The sequence below is a fragment of the Garra rufa genome, chromosome 21 (genome assembly GCF_049309525.1).
Source record: "Garra rufa chromosome 21, GarRuf1.0, whole genome shotgun sequence".
NCBI classification, from domain to species: domain Eukaryota; kingdom Metazoa; phylum Chordata; class Actinopteri; order Cypriniformes; family Cyprinidae; genus Garra; species Garra rufa.
In genome coordinates this window covers 25262192-25284190 of record NC_133381.1, presented here as the reverse complement: position 1 = coordinate 25284190, position 21999 = coordinate 25262192, and the positions used below count along the sequence as shown (strand labels likewise).

General features: G+C 37.0%; 1 protein-coding gene across 3 annotated transcripts in view; it reads right to left on the bottom strand.

Annotated features, from left to right (window-relative positions):
- arhgef10 (Rho guanine nucleotide exchange factor (GEF) 10) overlaps window positions 1-21999 on the bottom strand; it is a 61543-nt gene that overhangs the window by 8993 nt on the left and 30551 nt on the right. For all 3 annotated transcript variants that reach the window (XM_073826518.1, XM_073826519.1, XM_073826520.1), the window contains 11 exons: window positions 21356-21501; window positions 21013-21203; window positions 17482-17597; window positions 17245-17372; window positions 13202-13302; window positions 12734-12855; window positions 12564-12650; window positions 11941-12152; window positions 10350-10507; window positions 6465-6607; window positions 4809-4983 (listed from right to left, as the gene is read on the bottom strand). In XM_073826518.1, coding sequence (XP_073682619.1) covers window positions 4809-4983; window positions 6465-6607; window positions 10350-10507; window positions 11941-12152; window positions 12564-12650; window positions 12734-12855; window positions 13202-13302; window positions 17245-17372; window positions 17482-17597; window positions 21013-21203; window positions 21356-21501 — 1579 coding nt within the window. The remainder of the gene's footprint in view (window positions 1-4808; window positions 4984-6464; window positions 6608-10349; window positions 10508-11940; window positions 12153-12563; window positions 12651-12733; window positions 12856-13201; window positions 13303-17244; window positions 17373-17481; window positions 17598-21012; window positions 21204-21355; window positions 21502-21999) is intronic.

Sequence of the window (21999 nt, the reverse complement as noted above, 5' to 3'; positions counted from 1 at the left end):
GCTGAGTAGGTAACAACAAAGCCCCTATTATTGTTAGCCACCAAATCTAGGAAGTTTTCCTTGTGACAACAGCAGGTAAGGAGATATGCCAACAGATTAGGGCTGGGCGATTAATCGAAAAGTAATCGAAATCGACATTCAGAACCTATAATCGATCAAATTTTTCCAGGTAGATTATTTCGATTACTTTCCCTTTAAAAACACTACCGCGTGTGGAGTCACAGGACGCCGCTCCGTTACGTTGCGTTATTCCGCCGCCATGTCGATGGAGAGCTTAAACTGTATTTATACAGTAAAAAGTATTTACAGGATATACAAGAGTAATTTTATTTAGAAGAGATAGCGCTTATTTTCTACTTTTAATATGAAAAACATTGAAAATAATTTATTTTGTTTCCAAAAGTGCAAGTTACTTATTTTCACTAATTTAAGAAAAATGTGACTTTTTGTATTAAGCAATGAGTACTTTAATTTCAGTTGTTCAACACTGATGTTCAATAAATAATCATAGATAGTAGACAGTGTGTGTTTCCTTCAATTATTTTAAAATCAAGTAATGCACCCTTCATTAAAAAATCTCTCACTTGTAATATGTGCGCATATTTACTGTACAAAACTTGTCAGTGAACTATGAGGGCAAAAAAATAAATAATTACATAAATATTATATAAATATAATTTTATTAATAAATAAAATAATCATTCATTAATTGTAATCGAGTTAAAATGTTCAATTAATCGAGATTTTGATTTTAGGCCAAATCGCCCAGCCCTACAACAGATGACTGAGATCTGACTAATCAAATCAAAAGGAAACTTTAGCAGGACTCATCTTGTTTGGAGTGTTGAATCAGGAAATGTGAATTCACATAACGCCAAATGCTCAAATGAAAATGATTAACATCTAAAACTAAAATAGCAAGGTCTTATTCGTCATTTAGAAGTCATAAGTTGCATGGATATATTTGTCGCAATAGCCAAAAATACATTGTATGGGTCAAAATTATCGATTTTTCTTTTATCCCAAAAAATCATTAGGATATTAAGTAGATTTTTTTGCACCCTTAGATTTCAAAAAGTTGCATCTCGGCAAAATCTTGTCCTATCCTAACAGCAGCTTTCAGATAACATACAAATCTCAATTTCAAAAAACTGACCCTTATGGCTGGTTTTGTGGTCCAGGGTCACATTTAGATAAAAAGTGAAATGAACATGTAAAAACATGTTGTAAGCAGCAGTGAATCAGCTGCAGTCAGAGACACACCCTGATACTCTCACATAGGAAGTTCTCCTTGTGGCCGATGTCTCCATGCAAACAGTTTCCTGTGTGGCCAACTGCTGCATGAGTTGGCGAGGAATTGCTGAACTTCACTCAACCTCACCACATTTTCCTACAAACTTTTGATCTTAGAAAAAAAAAACCCTCCTTATCCAAACAAAACACTGTGATAGAGCTGATAGAGCAGTTTCCTTTTCTAATGAAGGTCAAGGGAATATTATTAGCATGACTGTTAGGAACAAATCCTTGATGTATCTAATAATAGATAAAAAAAAACAACAACAACATTGTTACAGCTGCACAGAAGAACAGCGTCTAAACGAGGTCTTTTGCAACATCTCTAACTTCCTACTGAACATACAATGTGGGGTGGGGGAAAATACTGTCAAAGTTACACAAGAGTATTTCAGATCAGGGCTGTTTGATTTGGATTCTCTTGAATTCTAATTGCAATTTTTCTTATAAAAAAAGTATTGCAATTGTGATTTAAAATGCAGTTCATTAAAGCTCCAAGTTAACGCTACTTGTTTGTAGGGATTCAAAAATTACATTTGATGCATTTGTGTAAGATAAAATATCCATATGTGACCCTGGACCACCAAACCAGTTTTAAGTAGCACGGGTATATTTGCAGCAATAGCCAACAATACACTGTATGGGTCAAAATTATCGATTTTTCTTTTATGGCAAAAAATTATTAGGATATTAAGTAAAGATCATGTTCCATGAAGATATTCAATAAATGTCCTATCATAATGATATTAAAACTTAATTTTTGATTAGTAATATGCATTGCTAATAACTTTATTTGAACAACTTTAAAGGTGATTTTATCAATATTTAGATTTTTTCCACACCATCAGATTTCAAAATGTAAAAAAAATATAAAAAAAAATCAACTGCCACTATAAAGCTTGGAAGAGTCAGAAACTTTTTTTAATATAACTCTGATTGTATTCATCTAAAAAAAAAAAAGATAGTCATACTGATTCTTCCCTTTTCCAGGTCTAGAGCTGCATGCAGATATCAGACATAAAGAGGGAACGAGATACAACATATTCAGTGAGGAACCCCCAACACGTAGTCAGAGCGTGCCTGGACTCCCCTGTCACTATGGAGATTTAAATAAAGCTTCTTTATTCAGCCCTGGAGGATAAAGAAACAGCCCTCTCATTAACAGAGCACATGTGCAGTAAGTGATTCAAACCCTATCTAGACATTCAACACATTTATCAGTGAGCTTTCATACTAAACACATCACTACAATTCTAATCAGGTGCAATGAACAGTGCCAGAAATACCATAACACCACTATCCCAGTGAGCCATAAAATTAGGCTATTTCTACCACTATTCTATTAACTATTTCAGATGAACCTGCCTGCAAAATGCCACATAAATGTAAAATAAACTGCGGTTGCTTTAACATGTTGGTCAGAGAGTCTCTTCCTGTCCAAGTAGCTGGTTCTGAATAGGATGTAATAGGACCAAAACTCATGCTGTTTAATCTGGCTTTGCAAGACTAGTTCCTTGCATTTGATAGAATATGGATGGAATATTTGGTGATTATTAAAGCCCAATGTGGACATCATTGAAATGTGAACATTTGAACATAACCACAAACACACACACACACACACACACACACACACACACACACACACACACACACACACACACACACACATGCATTAAAGCTATAATGTTGCCACCATAAAAAAAAACAGAAAGACAGAGAACAAAAACCAATGCTGAGGTCATTTCTAGTATAATCGCTCTCTGAATGGCTTCCCGAACACACTAGTTTGTGTTGAGCTGCACAAACGGCCCATTCAGAACAACTAATGAAAATGAAACAAAACCAACTGCTGGACAAAATCCAAACAACACAATGAGTAGAAATGTGAAATACTGTGAAATACTGGCACACTAAGAAGACTTCACCCCTGATTTCCCCTCAAAAGCTTTTTTCTACAAATAAGGTGTAAAATCTACAGTTGAGGTCAAAAGTTTACATACACCTTGAAGAATCTGCAAAATGTGAATTATTTTACCAAAATATGAGGGATCATACAAAATGCATGCTATTTTCTATTTAGTACTGATCTGAATGAGATATTTCGCATAAAAGACGTTTACATATAGTTCACAAGCGAAAATAATAATTGAATTTATAAAAATTACCCTGTTCAAAATTTACATACACTTGATTCTTAATACTGTGTTGTTACTTGAATGATCCAAAGCTGTTTTTTTTTTGGTTTGTTTAGTGATAGCTGTTCATGAGTCTCTTGTTTGTCCTGAACAGTTAAACTGCCCACTGTTCTTTAGAAAAATCCTTCAGGTCCGAAAAATGATTTGGTTTTTCAGCATTTTTGTGTATTTAAACTCTTTCCAACAATAATTTTAAGACCCATCTTTTCACACTGAGGACAACTGAGGGACTCATGCAACTATTACAAGGTTCAAATTAAACTTTGAAATTAAGCATATTTCGCCTTCTGGGAAACATCCAAGTATTTTCTGTAACTTCTGAAGGATAATAAAAAAATATAATATTTAGGCAAAAAAGGAGAAACGTAAACATTTTCATTCTTTTCTAAAGTTTATACCCCTGGCTCTTAATGCATTGTTTTTTCCTTCTGAAGCATCAGTGAGCGGGTTAAACCTTCTGTAATGGTTGCATATGAGTACTTCAGTTGTCCTCAGTCTGAAAAGACAGATCTCAAAATCATGCAGTCATTATTGGAAAGGGTTCAAATACACAACAAAATGCTGAAAAACCAAAGAATTTGTGGGACCTGAACATTTTTTCTAAAGAACAGCGGGCAGTTTAACTGTTTAGGACAAACAAGCGACTCATAAACCACTACCACTAAAAAATAACAACAACAAAACAGCTGATCATTCAGGTAAAAACAACACAGTATTAAGAATCAAGTATATGCACTTATTCAGGTCAGTACTAAATAAAAAATAACATTCATTTTACATGATCCCTCTTATTTTGGTCAAATAAATAACATTTGCAGATTCTGCAACGTGTTTGTAAACTTTTGACCTCAAATGTACCTGCTTTAATTTAATACTGGCAAAAACAGTGACCTTTTTATTGTGCTTTAAAGAGCTACAAAACCAGTCCAACATGATGTAATCTGAGTAAGGAAATGAACAAAATCAGTTTTTTTGTTTTAAATGAGGTAACATGGCTCTGTGACTCTAAAAGAGACTCTGTAATTCGGTTCCTCCACATGAAAGAGAATCACATGACTAAACCACACACCCACTTATGATGTCATGTTATTATATAAACATAAAACCGTAAATCAGCATAGTCACCTGTAATCTGCCACTGTCTGAAGACTACAAATGACAGAGAGCTGTCTCTAAGGGCTTATCTTTCAGAATAATAGAGTGGAAGGGAATACTTTTAAGTTTAGCAACTGTACTGGTAGTCCAGCAGTGTATTTATTTACAGCATCCTCCGTTACAGTTAAGTGTTTTGTGTTGACGTATCATAGCATACTGTACCTGGGAGTATGTTGTTGACAGCTGTGGCGATGTTGATGTCTTGCAGGTGGTCGAGAGTCTCTGTGTGGAAGAGTCGGAGGGTGGAGCCGGTGCTGAAGGATATCCAGATTCCAACCCCGGCCACCACCATGTGGGACACGACCATTCCCTCTTCCTGATGGGCTTCAAACTGACGCTGTCAACACACACACACACACACACACACACACACACACACACACACACACACACACACACACACACACACACACACACACACACACACACACACACACACACACACACACACACACACACACACACACACACACACACACACACACACTATTTATAAAAACAAAATCTTCTAAACTCAAAACATACTTCTATCCACCAGATACTAGGCTTGGCTGGACTGGAAAACACTGGTCTGACTTTTTGCTTGGCTTCATTTCTGGAAAAAATCTGCCTGTGTAACCTATCGAACAGAGAATTGAGGTAACCCAAAAGACGGTCCAGGGAAGGAAAAAGAGATTGTGATTTGACCCATTTCACTCGGAGAGGGAGAGGATGACATTTAGATTCTGATATACTACAGTTTTACGACTTTGCTGGAGCAAACAAAATAACAAAGAACTGCAATGGGAAATTTAACAGGGTTTGACGAATGCATGTCCCACAAGCACATCAGAACTTCCACATTATTAAACTGGAAAAAGAGAAACCATCTGGCTCTTGCATTTCTGCACATCAGAATCTGTGATTTTCATCTCATTAAAGATGAACACCACTTTCTATTTGCATCACTAATTTTGTATTTCTTTCCAGCACACCTCTAACATATTCATCCCTCACTCTCTATTCTATTGTCAGCCAATCGTTCAACGGTAAGCAGAGCTGATGAAGGGTAATGAGCTTAGTGATGCTGGCTGGATAACAGGTCAGTGTGTCAGTGTCTGCATGTAGGAGAGAGAACACATGGCTTTAATATTCTGAGATCACTGCAGGCATTTCAGGCCCTATGTGTTGTGAGAGTAAGTAAAGAAAGAGAGTTATCACTCTCTTAAAGGTATAGTTCACCCAAAAATGAAAATTACCACATGATTTACTCACCCTCAAGCCATCCTAGGTGTACAGTACAGTGGTGTGAAAAAGTGTTTGCCCCCTTCCTGATTTTTTTTTTGCATGTTTTTCACACTTTAATGTTTCATATCATCAAACTAATTTATATATTAATAAAAGCGAACACAAGTAAACAAAACATGCAGTTTTTGAATTAAGGTTTTTTTATTATGAAGGGAAAACAAAATCCAAACCCACATGGCCCTGTGTGAAAACGTGTTTGCCCCCTAACCTTAATAACTGGTTGGGCCACCCTTAGCAGCAACAACTGCAATCAAGCATTTGCGATAACTTGCAATGAGTCTGTTACAGCGCTGTGCAGGAATTTTGGCCCACTCATCTTGGCAGAATTGTTGTATTTCAGCCACATTTGAGGGTTTTCGAGCATGAACCGAACATGAACCGACTTTGACTTTTGACTGCTGTTTCCGGGATTTTAAAGTAAAAAAATTGTATTCTTGTAGACTGTAACCCTATTTGCTAAACTAAAACCTAGTCATTTCAGTAGCAAAACAAGTGTTCGTGTAGAAATGTGTGTGAACAGTGCTGTACTACCTCCACAGTGTATGTCTGTGTGTTGATGATGAAGATCTGCCCTCCTGATGAGGCCCAGACGTGTTCACCCACCACCAGCAGGGCTTTAACCGGCAACACCCCCAGCTTCAGCACACGGGCCCCTGACTCGACCCAGGAACCGTCTGTGAGGGAGAGAAAATACATGAAGACAATCTCAATCTCAGATATCACTGTTTACAAATGTAGAGAAAAGATAAGGGCTTGTGAACACTGAGTGTGAGAGAGAATTAGGTTAAAGGTTAGGTATGATGTTGTCACACAGAGGGTAGGGCTGATACTACATCCTGTCCTCCTCACCCACACTGTGTGTGTGGGTTTCCTGGAGAAATGTAGTGACCTCAGCATTCAGAGAGCAGAATGGAGGCGTGTTGAGTGTTTGGTTAAGTCACAAAGGCAGTATTAAAGAGAAACCCAACAGTCATTGAGGTGAAAGAACACCTCTCACTGTGGAAATACAAGTACCGCTTTTTTACCAAAAAAATGTGTTGGATCTCATGCTGGAGTTGGTGCTCCGACTAGGTATCGGCAAACCTCTTTCAGCATCAGCTGAATGTAATGGATTCTGTTTTCATGAGCCAAATTTTGAGAACATATTCTGACATTCAAAGCAATTGGATTTGGCACCAAGTGCTTCTTTTAATGGAATGGACTCAAGTGAGGTCACCTGCAGAATCTGCAAAATGTTAATTATTTTACCTAAATAAGAGGGATCATACAAAATGCATGTTATTTTTTTGTTTAGTACTGATCTGAATAAGATATTCCACATAAAATATGTTTACATATAGTCCACAAGAGAAAATAATAGTTGAATTTATAAAAATTACCCCGTGCAAAAGTGTACATACACTTCTTAATACGGTGTTGTTACCTGAATGATCCACAGCTGTCTGTATTTTTTGTTTAGTGAACATTGTTCTTTAGTCTTGTTTGTCCTGAACAGTTAAACTGCCTGCTGTTCTTCAGAAAAAAGCTTTTTGTGTATTTGAACCCTTTCCAGCAATAAATGTATGATTGTATGAATGTATGAAGACAACTGAGGGACTCATATCCAACTATTACAGAAGGTTTAAACGGTCACTGATGCTCCAGAAGGAAAAACTATGCATTAAGAACCAGGAAGGGGGAACAGAATGAAGATGTGTACACGTTTATTATTTTGCTTAAATATCATATTTTTTTCATTTAGTACTGCCCTTCAGAAACTACAGAAGAAACTTACATGTTTCCCAGAAGACAAAATAAGTTAAATTTACCCTGATTTTAAAATTCTAATATGCTGATTTGCTGCTAAAGAAACATTTCTTATTATTATCATCATCATCAATGCCTAAAACAGTGTGCTACTTTATATTTTGTGACATGATATGGACAATTTTGAATGAGGAAAAGATTAAATGAAGAGAGACGTTAAAAATTAATACATCTATTAAAGAATTATTAAAAAGAATTACAATATGTGTAACAGCATTTACACTGACCCATAGTAATCTTCACAAATCACTGATAGCTTGCATCTGTTTCTGCCTGTATCTTTCCACCCTCCAGCGTATTTGATCAGATCTTTATTCAGCTTGTTTGCCTCAAGAGGCTCTGATTACATAACACCAGCGCCTACACAGCATTCCCAAATGCTCTCTCTTCGTCTCTTGCTCTGATTTAAATAGACTTGTGATGAGCAGGGTTGTAAAAGGGAAAAAAGAATTTTAATGAAGACACATATTAGTAATTAAATGTCAATCTTTGCATTAGCACTAAAGGCGTTCTGTATTTAGCTGAACGAGTAAAATGTAAACGAAGACAGACTTTGATTCAGAATACAAGGCTCATGATCTGGTAATGCTACCACATGATCAAAATCTCATTGTTTTACTGCGTTCATCTGGAACTGTGCGGTATTTCCGAAAAGGCTTATCCTGTGAGTATTACCAAACGTTAAGTCATACATTATGTGAATACTGAGAAGAGAACACTGAAAACATATTATTATACAGTTATATAAACTACTGGGTTTTTATATAAAAAATATAGTAAATAATATTGTAAAATATTACTACAAGTAACAAAAACACTTTACTATTTGAATGTTTTAAAAATGTAATTCATTTCTGTGATGGCAAAGCTGAATTTTCACTTCAACCTTCAGTATCACATGAGCCTCTAAAAAAACAAATATGCATATTTGGTGCTCAAGAAACATTTCTTACATTTATCAATTCATGTCAATGCTTAAAACAGTTGTGCTGCTTAATATTTCCGTGGAAACCATTTTACATACAGTGCCTTGCGAAAGTATTCATACCCCTTCGTTTTTTTTTTACATTTTATGTTGCAGCTTGTTGCTTGTTGCTTTAAATTACCCACATCAATCATACACCATAATGACAAGGAACAAAACAACTTTGCATATTTATTAGAAATAAAACTTTGAATGATTACGTTGCATAAGTATTCATACCATTTTCTGGGACACTTAAAATTTAGCTCAGAAGCATTAATATCACTTGTAGATGTTACCAAATTCTTTTGAATGAGTATGATTTGAAAAAGCACGTACCTCTTAATAAAGGGTCTATCAGCTGAAAATGCAAATCAGAGCAAAAACCAAGCCCCAATGTCAAAAGAACTGTATAAACTGTCTAACTATATAAAGCTCAGAGACAGGACTGTGTCAAGCCACAGATCTGGGGAAGAGTTCAGAAAAAAATTTGTTTGCATTGAAGGTTCACAGAAGCAGGTAGCCTCCATTATCCATAAGGACTCTTCCTAATGCTGGCGTCCTGGCCAAACTAGCCAAAATCCTGATGGTCACTCTAGTTGAGCTCCATCATATATGAGGATGGGAGAAACTTATAGACTGAGGGACTGAGGGACTCGTCAGAGTAGGAGGAAAGCTCAACACAGCAAAATATAGAGAGCCTTAATGAACCAAGTCCAGAGCATTCAGAACCTCAGACTGGGCAGAAAGTTCACCTTCTAACAGGACAATGACCCTAAGCACACAGCAAGAGTGGCTTATAGACAACTCTGTGAATGCCCTTAAGTGGAACCCAATCAAAAAGTACTGGAAAAACCTTAAAATATCTGCCAGCGCCCAACCAAGCTGACAGAGCCTGAGAGGTGAAGAGGTGAGAAGAAGAATAACTGCCAAATGCAGATGTGCAAAATTTGTTGCATCATACCTAAAAAGACTTGAGGCTGTATAGGTGTTTCAACGAAGTACTGAGATAAGGGTATGAATACTTATGCAATGTACTTATTTCAATGGTATGAATATTTCTGAAATGTACTTATTTCAGTGTTGTCACAAATCTGTGCTTTGTCATTATGGTGTAATGAGTGTAGATTAATGTGAGGAAAAAAGTAATTTAAAGCAGTTTAACATAACGCTGCAACATAACAAAAGAGGGTATGAATACTTTCGTAAGGCACTGTATATATAAATTATCCTAACACAACAGTGTCATTAGAAAGTTCATTAAGTTCAATCAATCAGAGTATTAAACAATATCTTAAAATTATTTACTAAATATCTGTGTCTCAAGCAGCTGGAAACTAGAGCGAGAGTCAAACAGAATACGAGCTTCCCAGAGAGAAAAACAGCTGTGGAAAGAATTAATGAGAGACGGGGAAAAATATTTTTAAACGTCTCACTTTCCTTGAGCACTTTCCAGAGCACTCCCTGCTGAAATCTGTTTAGACCTGTGTGAATTCTAAAGGTTAGTTTATGCTGGTTACTTACTGGAATAGTCATGCTGAAAGAAAATCCAGCTGGTTAAGCTAATCAAAAACTACACCAGCATGCTGTTTTTCAAGATGATCAAAATTCATACAGCAATCCCTACAGGAAAAAAAGCTCCTTACCATCAGCCCTGGAGTAGACAACCAGAGAACCACTGACCAGGCCTGCATATAGACACCCACTCTTGTACACCAGACATGTGACACTGGACTTATCAGGGGAGAAGAAGTGCTGCAGGCGAACCTTCTTAGACCGCTGACTGCTCTTATACACAGATATACTGAAAAACAAAACATCAGTTTATCAGATTACACTCAGGTTAACTAGACCAGTGTTTTTCAACCTTTTTTGAGCCAAGGTACATTTTTAATTGAAAAAAAATCACAAGGCACACCAACAATCGAAACTGTAAAAAAATGAAACTCTGTAGCTTATTAGGGCTGGGCGATATGGCAAAAAAAATGTATCACGATAATTTTTTTCATATCAGTCGATATCGATAATTATTACGATAAATGTCAAATCTTTATATCTATCAATATTAAAGGCAGATTTTTTTCTCCTTAATGAAAGAAAAACCAGATAGTTAATTATTATTTATGGTTTATTGTCAGAACAAGACATATTTTCCAAACAATGATCAATTGAGGTAGAATACAGATTAGAATATTACTATCAAAATCAACATCAATAGAATACAATATTATTAATATTAATAGAATATATACAATTCTTTAAAAAAAAGAACTGTAATATGATGATTTTTAAGTAGGCTATATTTATCATTCAACAAAAATAAGAATAGACAAATCTTTTCAGCATGCCAATCCCTTTGTGCAGATGATTTAACACATTTTGTAAAATGTTTTAGCTGTCTGACAATATAAATAAAAAAATGGCTCAGGGCTCTATACTTACTTTTATTGCTAGGAGCACTTGTGCTCCTAACTTTAAAAAAAATAGGGGCACAGTCAAAATTTTAGGAGCACATTCTAACCAATAATCAAAACTCTGATAAAAAAAAAAAAAATTAGCCTTCCTATTACGAGGTGCTATTTGACTCCTCAAAGTGATTTACAGGGGAATTTTTGTTTTTTACCTTTGTTTTTATCCTTTCATTTGTTTAATGAGGCTCAGATGTGAAATGAATGCAATCAAAATCATAAATTCATGTTGTGATTAATGTTTTTAATATAAAATTATGACTACAGAAATTTAAATAACTGAACAGATCTGCCAGCAGGTGGCGGCAAGACACTGATTTAATTACTGAATCATATCGTTCATTTGATTCGTTTGAACGGATGGTTCATTCGGGAACAAAGCAAGTGACTGTCTTTATGAATGGGAAAGTCAATCATTTCACTAGATTCGTTTAAAAACGCACGTTTCATTCATAAACGAAACACCACTGTGTTTGAATGGAGATGCGCGCAGTTGTGACTTGTTTCAGATTGTTCGACGTTTGACGAAGAAATAGAGCTAAATCAGGCAATAGTGTTGTAGTCAGTCAATGTAAGTCACTTAATAATAACTTCTTGTTTATTTAACTGCTGCATTAAATAGACCAATTAGGTGAAATTGAATAATATCTCACGGCACACCTGACGATCTCTCACGGCACACTAGTGTACCGCGGCACAGTGGTTGAAAAACACTGAACTAGACAAACAAACAGAAGGCATCTCTTCTTCATCTGGTTGATGTACACACCTGCCTTCCTCCATTCCCAGACACACAGTCGGTGTGTCACCGGCTTTCCTGTCCTCAGGCTTCATATCACCATTTTCCAAAGGCTCATCCAGAGGCACATACGTCATGCAGAGAATACGCGACTCCACATTAAAACACTCGGTCACTTTTGGATTTGAGTTCTGCAGTGCTACAATGGAGACCTGACCCATGTGATTGGTGCAGCTGGCCACCTTAAAAAAAAAAAAAAAGATCTCACTGTTCCTTTAAGCTGTTCAACAAAACTGATTTGAGTACTGAAGTCTGAGGCCTTTTCCAAAGGTGATGTCTCAGATCAATGGGACACACGCTGAGTGCTCTTAAAGGAGTGTAGCTCATCATTGCCGGCTCCTACTGTAGGACCCTATGACCTTCTATACGGTAAATACAGCATAAAAGCCTTTAATGCAAGCTTATTCTCGCACTTCCCACACAGAACAGTGTTTAATGATGCTTTTAGAGGTCAAAAAAGCTTTAAAATTATTAAATGCTGTGTTAGGTCAAGTACAATTCGGGAACAAACACACACACTTCAGACTGACAGATTTATCCCATGTTGGACTCTAAAAAATGAATATTAGACTGTAAATTGTCTGTAGACTCACCCACACACATCCGTGACCCATAACAGGCAGATCTGCAGTGCTGTCAGTGTTCACATGAGGCTCAGGATTGTGAACTGCACACTCCACCTAACACAAATACACATGGTTTATTAGACCATCTTTGCTATTATAAGGAATAATGATAATGAAGGTGTAAGACGTTCGGTCACCTTGAACTCCTGCAGTTTGGACATGACCACAGGCATCTGTTTTAGTAAAAGAGGATGGTTTTGCTTCCTCATCTGATTACCATCATCTTCAGCACAAAACCAGCCTTGGATGTTGTCTTCCTCTGTCAAAACACATTGCATTTGTGAAGCATTCCTCAGATTCTACAAACCAATGATATTCCCATATGTGTCCTCCTGTCGCCAGTAATATAATCCAATCGTCTGCACTGAACTATTAGTTCTGGCTCGGCTGAGCGATGATTCACACGCTGAATCCAGCCGGCGATTTTTTTTATGTGTTACGAAAATGTTTATTTATAAAATATGCTGGGAATATCATATTAAGGTATGTTTAAACGTGTTTTCAGACATTTTCTAAAGTAGCTTTGGATGCGTTTAACTCATAGATATCTTTGAGATAGACAAAGACAGGATATGGACACAAGGAGCACAGGAAATGACACATACGTAGAGCCAATTTAGCCATCTGCAGATTACTGATCCAAGCTTGCTTGATAGACGGACTGAAAGTGTTGAAGACAGCAGTGAAGAACGTCGGTCTACCGTATCTGAAAAGTAAAAATCACAAGTTCTCTGAAAAACTTTAACAATAGAAAAACACATTTGCCTGGATTCATTGTGCATCAGGCGGTATACAAATCTCTTGGGTAGTCTAAATATCTCAGCACGGGTTCAGCTGGTCTGGCAAACTGTCAGGCAGCTGGAGAAACAGACGGGGTCCTATCCTGTTTATCAGTGACTTTGCAGGATATGATTTAATAATTGGCCAGTTTCAATACTAATGACCAGTGCACAGAATTGATAACTTTTCCACACTCTTTAATTTGATAATGGTGTTTTTATGACTTCCGAAGGAGCTCTTCAACTTTCATTGTGTATAAATAATACATAGAATAATGACCAGAACCGAAACAGTGAGGCCATGTAATGCAGACTACTCCTACCACTAACTCAAAAAGAAAGTCAACAGCATACATTTTCTAGACATCAGAGTGTGAGAGAGATTTATGTTATCAGAAGGATTAGTTTGACAGCTGGAAGTCTAAAGGTACTCCTATAATCCAGACACTAAAATCCAAGCATCCAGTTGCAAATAATCGTTGTGTGCGTATGTTTTTGACAACTGCACACTCCAAAGCCCCTGATCCACAGGAGGATAATAACAGCAGAAGACAGTCTTGAGGCTCTGATTAAGGACTTAAGGTCATTCTTATAGCACTGAGTCACGTAAACACAGAGAAATGGCAGTCTGATTATTTAAAATGTTTTAAGACATTCAGGATACAAATAAATGGATAGATCACCCAAAAATGAAAATTTAATGATTATCTGCTTAGCCCCTGGACATTCAAGATGTAGGTGACTTTGTTTCTTCAGTAGAACACAAATGAAAGTTTTTAAATTTAAACCGTTGCAGTCTGTCAGTCATATAATTGCAGTCAATGGGATCAACGGCTTTGAGAGTCAAAAAAGCATACAAAACCAAATTAAACCCTGCGACTTGTGATGATACATTGAGGTCTTAACACATGAAACAATCGATCTGTGCAAAAAACTGAACAGTATGTATATCATTTTTTACCTCTGATCCACCGCAATGTCTAACTGTCCGGAGCGTGTTCATAACAGCCGGCGTGTGGCGCATCAAAGTTGGGAGTCAGTGAAAAGTCAAACAAACGTAATCTTTTAGTTCTTAATCGGTTGCAACAATCAGGATAAGCAATTCTCATTTTGAGTAGCCGTCGTACCCACAATTTGTCTGTGTAGACAATGAGGGACGTATACGCACGACAGATCGCTTCTGCGTATGCGCCTACTATGCCAGAGCACATTGACGTGTCACACGCCTGCTGTTGTGAACGCGCTTAGGACAGTTGGACATTGTGGTGGATCACAGGTGAAAAATTAAATAAATACTGTTCAGTTTCCAGCACAGATCGATTGTTTTGTGTCTTAACAACTCAATGTATCGTCATGAGCCACAGGGTTTAATTTGTTTTTTTTTTTATCTGTGTATGTTTTTTGGACTCTCAAAGCCGTGGATCCCATTGACTGCCATTATATGACTGAAAGACTGCAATGGTTTGAGGTAAAAATCTTCATTTGTGTTGTACTGAAGAAACAAAGTCACCTACATTTTGAATGCCCTGGGGTAAGCAGTTAAACATCATTTTCATAAAAATTTTCATTTTTGGGTGAACTATCCTGTAAAAGTAACACATTAACTATTTTTCTTTTCTTTAGATTTCTTGTTCAGAATGCTGTTTCTTTTGCACTTTCTATTCATTAAAGAAACAAGAAAATAAGTATCCTGGTTTCCACAAAAATAATAAAGGATTTGTTCACTTCAAAATTCAAATTTCCTGATCATTTACTCATCCCCATGTCATCCAAGATGTTCACATCGTTCTTTCTTCAGTCGAAAAGAAAATACGTTTTTTGAGGGAAACATTCCAGGATTTTCCTCCATATTGTGGACTTCAATGGGATCAACGGGTTGAAAGTCCAAACTGAAGTTTCAATGCAGCTTCAAAGGACTCTACACAATCCCAGATGAGGAATAAAAATGCTTGTCTTGGACTACAGTAGCTCAACTTCACGCATTACATAGTGACGTTGGAAAGGTCAGACGTGGCGTAGGTGGAAGTATCGAACGAGCAAAGAAAGTCAAACGCTCTTTACAAAAAAGGTAAAACAACGATGCTGTTGAAGTTTTTACCCCTACCTTTTTGAACCGGAGTACACAGACGAAGAACTAACCACACCAATTGACCTTGCCAACGTGATTGCGTAATGCGTGAAGTCACAGACACGCATTGGAAAGTTAGTGCAAGACGAGCATTTGTGGTTAGAAAGTATTTACATTTTTATTTTGTTTTTTAAGAAACTCACCGATCATCAATATCTAGCAATATCTTTTGCTAGACACGACCCTTATTCCTTGGCCGGGATCGTGTAGACCCCTTTGAAGTAGAGATGTTCCGATACCCTTTTTTCCTTCCCGATACCGATTCCGATACCTGGGCTCGGGGTATCGGCCGATACCGAGTACTAATCCGATACCTGGGTGTGTAATTGTATATACAGCTGTAGATAATACTAATCAATTATTTTATTGTGTGCTTCAGACTTATTCCTTAAAACAAATATACAGTGATATATACAGTGAACTAGAGTATTTTTATTATATGACATACATTTGACAGTAATATTTTTTCATATAGTTAGTATTACTAATCTGGTTTTCTGACGTACATCAGCCCTGTTTATAACAGAGAATTTTGGCCAGAATTTGAAAGATTCTCACTAGATCTCGCAGCAACCTTATTCATTGTGCGGCATTTTCAAATGCTCCTCACTGCATCTCGCAGCAGTAACAGTGTTGCAAAATCAACGTTGGCTCCCGAATAAAGCTGTTCGGGGTTTGTGCAAGTTTGTTTGCATTGCAGTCCAAGCTGATAAACGGTCAGCGCTGAGCAGCTCAAACGTGTCGTGTTAGTTTCACTTTCGTTGCGCGTGCCATTTTATGTTTCTCATCTGAGACAGAAATGGCAGAGCTCATGAGTTGAACAACGCGGTGGTCGCGCCAGTGTGACCGCTCACGAAAATTAATAACACTGGCAGAAAAATTGGTCACAGTCTGGAGCCCTTTAATATTACCGCAAGTGTCCCGCGCGCTCAGTACAAGGAGTAAACAAACCACGCGCCTGTACAATTCATTAACACAGAACCACGCATTAATTAATATTTAAACAGTCGGTTTTTGGCTTAATATTAGTCCATATCACAGTTTGATTTAAGTGTAATGAACTACCTTTGATTAATGCATCAAACTTTGACAAATTCCGTGACGTTCCGCGTTAAACTGTAAGTTCCATTTTGACTGGATTCCGCGATTCCGTCCGTGTTTTCTGCATCGCAGAAATCATAAAGCCCTACATATGAGACATGCCGCCGTTTTAGCGGACAAACTGTTAGCACATTTGTATTTCTTCTTCGCTGCTCTAAACAGTGGTTGCTTGTGGCAACACTGTTTGCATTCTGAGCCGCGAAGAAGAACTGGCTTCTGATTTGCTAGCGGGAATAACATATCTTAAGAAAATTGTATCGGATCGGTACGTGGGTTCAAGTACTCGCCGATTCCGATGCTAGATTTTTTTGTGGTATCGGCGGCATTTCCGATACTAGTATCGGAATCGGAACAACCCTACATTGAAGCTGCATTGAAACTGCAATTTGGACCAACCTGCTGATCTCCATTGAAGTCCACTATATCGAGAAAAAGTCTGGAATGTTTTCCTCAAAAACTTTTTGACTGAAGAAAGAAAGATCTTGGATGACATGGGGGTGAGTAAATTATCAGGAAATTTTCATTCAAAAGTGAACTAATCCTTTAAGAAGCACAACTGCTTTTAGATTAAATAATCTTACTGACCCCAAATATTTGAACAGTAGTGTACAATTAAGGGTCATGACGAGGTTACACATACTTGTCTTGCTTCCCTGGTAACTGTAGTTGTATCCTACAGCGATCAGCTGCCCGAATCTCCTCCTCTTTCTTTAAAATCAGGCGCTGGAGACCTGAAACCCAATCCTGAGCTACTGTCCCATTAACATTCTGGAAAAAGAGAGTATAATATGGAGTTTGAGTGGTAAGAACTGTGCACAGCCTGGTTTAAATATCGATCCCAAAGTGTTTCAGCATAACAGTGACATGAACACCTCACCTGATAATTCCCCTTCAGACTACTGATCATGGTGGAGATCTGATTCACCAAACCCAGGTCATGGATTAGGTTCTGTAGGTCCTGGTACAGCTGTCCTGGACCCATATACAACTTATCTGCAAATGAAACACAGCCGAATGAAATTAAAACTCCAATAACAACTCCTTCCTTTATACTGCTTAAATAACACCAGAATAACAATGCTATTTGTTTAGTTTAGGTCCATTAAAATTTCACTTCTTCTCTATAAGCATTACTGCTGAAACTATAATATACAGTGAATCACTGGACGCTAGTTCAGATGAGTCATTAAGACTGCTGTCTGTTTTCCAAATACTGTCCCATACAATAGACTGCTTTGTGCCGCTCTGCTCTTCTAAGATAAAGAGAGAGAGACAGAAATGTTGAGTAGAGAGTGAGAGGAAAGGACATAGAGAGAAAAGAGAGAAAGGGAGTAAGAATGTATTTTCTTCTAATCAGAGCTGAAGTAAAAAGCGAGTCTCTTACACACAGTCTGTATTTGGCTTAGTTTTTGTGTTTTGATTTGTTTATTTGCATCAGGTTCTGCAAGTATACAACATTTATTCTTTTTAAGAGATACTTAAATATGTGTTGAAGATGTTTTTTTTCTATAGAGTCTCTTCTGCTCACCAAGCTTGCATTTATTTGATCCAAAGTACGGCAAAAACAGTAACATTTTGAAATATTTTACTATTTGAATATATTTTTAAAATGTAATTTATTTCTGTGATTTTAGCAGATTTTTTAGCATCATTACTCCAATCACATGATCCTTCAGAAATCATTCTAATGTTCTGATTTGCTGCTCAAAAACATTTATTTTTTCATGTTGAAAACAGCTGAGTAGAATTTTTTTAAGTTTTCTTTGAATAGAAAGTTCAGAAGAACAGCATTTATCTGAAACAGAAATAATTTGAAACATTATAAATGCCTTTATCATCACTTGTGATCAATTTAAAGCATCCCTGATAAAAAAAAAAGTATTTATTTCTAATAATTTTGGAATATAATTAAAAAGCTTCTGAATGGTATAGTGTATGTTACAAAAGTTTTTCATTTCAGAGAAATGCTGATCTTTGGATTTTTCTATTCTTCAAAGAATCCTGAAAAAAAAAATGTACTCAACCGTTTTAAATATTGATAATAATAAAAATGTTTCTTGAACAGCAAATCAGCATATTAGAATAATTTCTGAAGGATCATGTGACACTGAAGACTGGACTAACAATGCTGAAAATATGACCACAGGAATAAATTATATTTTAAAATATATTCAAATAGAAAGCAGTTCTCTTAAATAGCAAAAATATTTCACAATATCACTGCAATTAAATGCAGGCTTGGTGAGCAGAAAATAATTATATAAAAAAAAAAACATTAAAAACCTTACTGTTCAAAAACTTTTGACTGATAGTATACATACTAAAATAGTATATAAATTGTGACCCTGGACCTCAAAACCAGTCATAGGGTATTTATGTAGATTTATACATCTGAAAGCTGAATAAATAAGTAGCTCCATTGATGTATGATTGCATGTATGATTGCAATGCATTTTACTAATAAAAAAAAATTACATTTGGATACATTTACGGTTGGAAATGTACAAAATATCTCAATGGAACATGATCTTTACTTAATATCCTAATGATTTTTGCCATAAAAGACAATGTATTTTTTGATTACTTAAGACTTGGTTTGTGGTCCAGGGTCACAATTACTAAAACAACACTGAAAAAAAAAAACAAGGTGGTACTTCAGCACTTCACAGTTCAGCTTTACAAACTTACTAACTACACTGAACACTAGACAGAAACTTTTCTGCAAAACTAATACATGTAAAATGGTACTCTGGAAGTTCTCCATAACCTTTTCACAGCATCCCTAACAATGACATCACCTCCCCTCCTGGTAGTTTTATTCTTCGTGCTTAATTAGATTTGGAAAAAATAAAACGATAGAGAATAAAGAAAGAAAGAGGCTGGGAATGCAAGAGCTCTTGATTCAGTGCTCTAGTTTGAATCAGAGCAGCTCTTGCACACAGACTGTGTTTTAGTAACCATAGAGACACCAGCCTTTTTCAAATGTGGAGAAAAGTGATTTTTCTACCTTTAAACAGCACAGAGAGTCCAGTGTGTTTCATGTGTGCCTAAAACTGTAAAAGCCTAAACAAGCATCCAATTGAGACCTACACTGTTGTATATCTACAGTGTGGGTTTTTGCATAATGTCTTGTAAAATCCCACCGGAGTCCCTTCTTTTGTCACCTCAGCTGTGCTGAATAGAGCACACGCAATGAAACAGGAAAAACAGTCTTTCCTCTTTTGTTCAGCTTCGTGAGTCAGTGTGACCCACTCTTTCCAAACCACAAAAACAAAAAAGAGCAGACAGCCTCAGAGGAGAGAAAAGACATCCTCAACGGCAGATGATTTTGAAAAGAAACGTTGCGTCAATAGGGGTCAAGCACTAAACGGCTTTTATTATCATTCTGTGTTTTCTGCACTGGAATCTATAACAGCTGCAAGTGCTGCAGAATCCAAAAGATACATATATGTACTGTAAGTCAGCACAATATACCCATATTTACAGATGCACTGGAACAGCAGGAGGTGGAACAGCAGCCATTTTTAAAACAACCCTAAAATCCCTGAGGAAACAGGCAATCCACTAAAACACATGACTTTCAGCGGACTAGCACATCGCTCAGCGAACACTTCAAAGCATCCTGCTTTGCTTGGTAAAATGAGAAATGTTGTGTGTACAACTTCTGTGCTTTAAGCAGAAAGCATATGAGCTGTCTCTATTGCTTTTTTCAGTCCTTATCCCCACCTCCCTATATAGTTTTCTGTCTTTCCAGTTTCTTCTGACATGTTTCCATCAATAATTTATTTTTAAGATGTCACATTAAAAGCCAGACTTCAATCATGGTTCTGTCAGACATGTCAAGATGTCTGTGATACTGGAAAGCGCAGTGAATAATGTCTAATGCCAGTATCTTCAGAGTCATATTTTCCGTGGAATAATCCATGACATCTTTATCTGGATGTGTTAGAAATCTGACCATGTTTTTTACTGAATAAGTACGAGTGCTTTGAATGTCACATATCTGCACATTTAAAAATAACATGTGCATTGTTGTTTAAGGGTGGTGCAGAATGAATATCTCTTGAAGCACTTCCTCCTATTGCTATAATCACTTGGCTACATTAGGTTGTTTGATTATTTTTTAAATCAACTTCCAGCACAATACCTACAGCTATATTCCTTTCAAAAAAGCCTCATTCAAGGTCATAGCCGTGGTTTGGGTTGTAATCTCTCATCTCAAAGCTTGAATGTGAAAAGTTTGGGTTTTCAACTCAGAACCTGAACCACCATTTGACCTTGACCTCCAGTAATACATAAAAATGACTCCTAGCACCTAGATTCAGTCAGATTTTGAATTATATACAGAAATTTGGCACAGAGCAGATGTGTTAGCATACATATTTTGGTCTGTATAACAGGAACTTACTAGGTTTAGCATTAATGACGACTTTATCTCCTGAGTGCGAGGGGGGGAACCGGGAGTCGCCCATCTCCTCGCTGGAGCCAAACTCTACGACCTCAACAAAACTCAAAGGCACACTCCACTTGAGCAGGAAGCGCTGTCCTGAGGGAACACCTTCACCTCCAGCTCCCACACTCACACCATCCTGAGAGGGGCTAAAAGACAGAAACACTAGTTTACTCAGACAGAAGAGGGATTTATGTCGAAAAAAGATTTTAGAAATAGAAATGTCTTCTGGAGTGATGCTGTGCTAAACAGTTTAGACTGACAGTTATTACAGATAATGGATGCGTGTAATGGGTCATACCGCCGGTTGGGGGTGGCACACATGAGCACATCGTTCAGAAGAAAGACTCGCCGTTCTTTTGTCTTAATGATCTCCCCACGATCATTATAAACGGTTTCCACAACGTCATCGGAACGAATCAGATAACGGCTGCCGCTGCTCAGCAGCTGAGAGACAGAGAGAGAGAGAGAGATAAATGAAGAGAGCAGCAGAAACAGCGATAAAAGGACTGAGCTGGGAATTAAAAATTTAAGGGCCCTACTTTGTCACACTCATTCATCAGACTCTGGACACACTCACACACACACACTAAAGGTTTTGGACAAGGGTCTGAGGGTTCATTTTGAGGAAAAAAATTGTAAAGTAAAATAGGCTAAACATCTACTTCGAACATCACTGTGAAAAATTTATAAAATTCTATTATTAGCTAAAATAGGCCATAGAAGTTAGAAGATAAAATGTGTTTCATACCTGTTAGACTTAAAGGGATAGTTACCCAAAATGAAAATTCTGTCATTAATTACTCACCTTCATTTTTGTTCCAAACCTGTAAGACCTTTTTTCATCTTCAAAACACAAATGAAGATATTTTTTGATAAAATCCGAGAGCTTTCTTTGTGGTACTCTCATGAATGCGTGTGGAAGACTGACACGGAAAAGAAGAA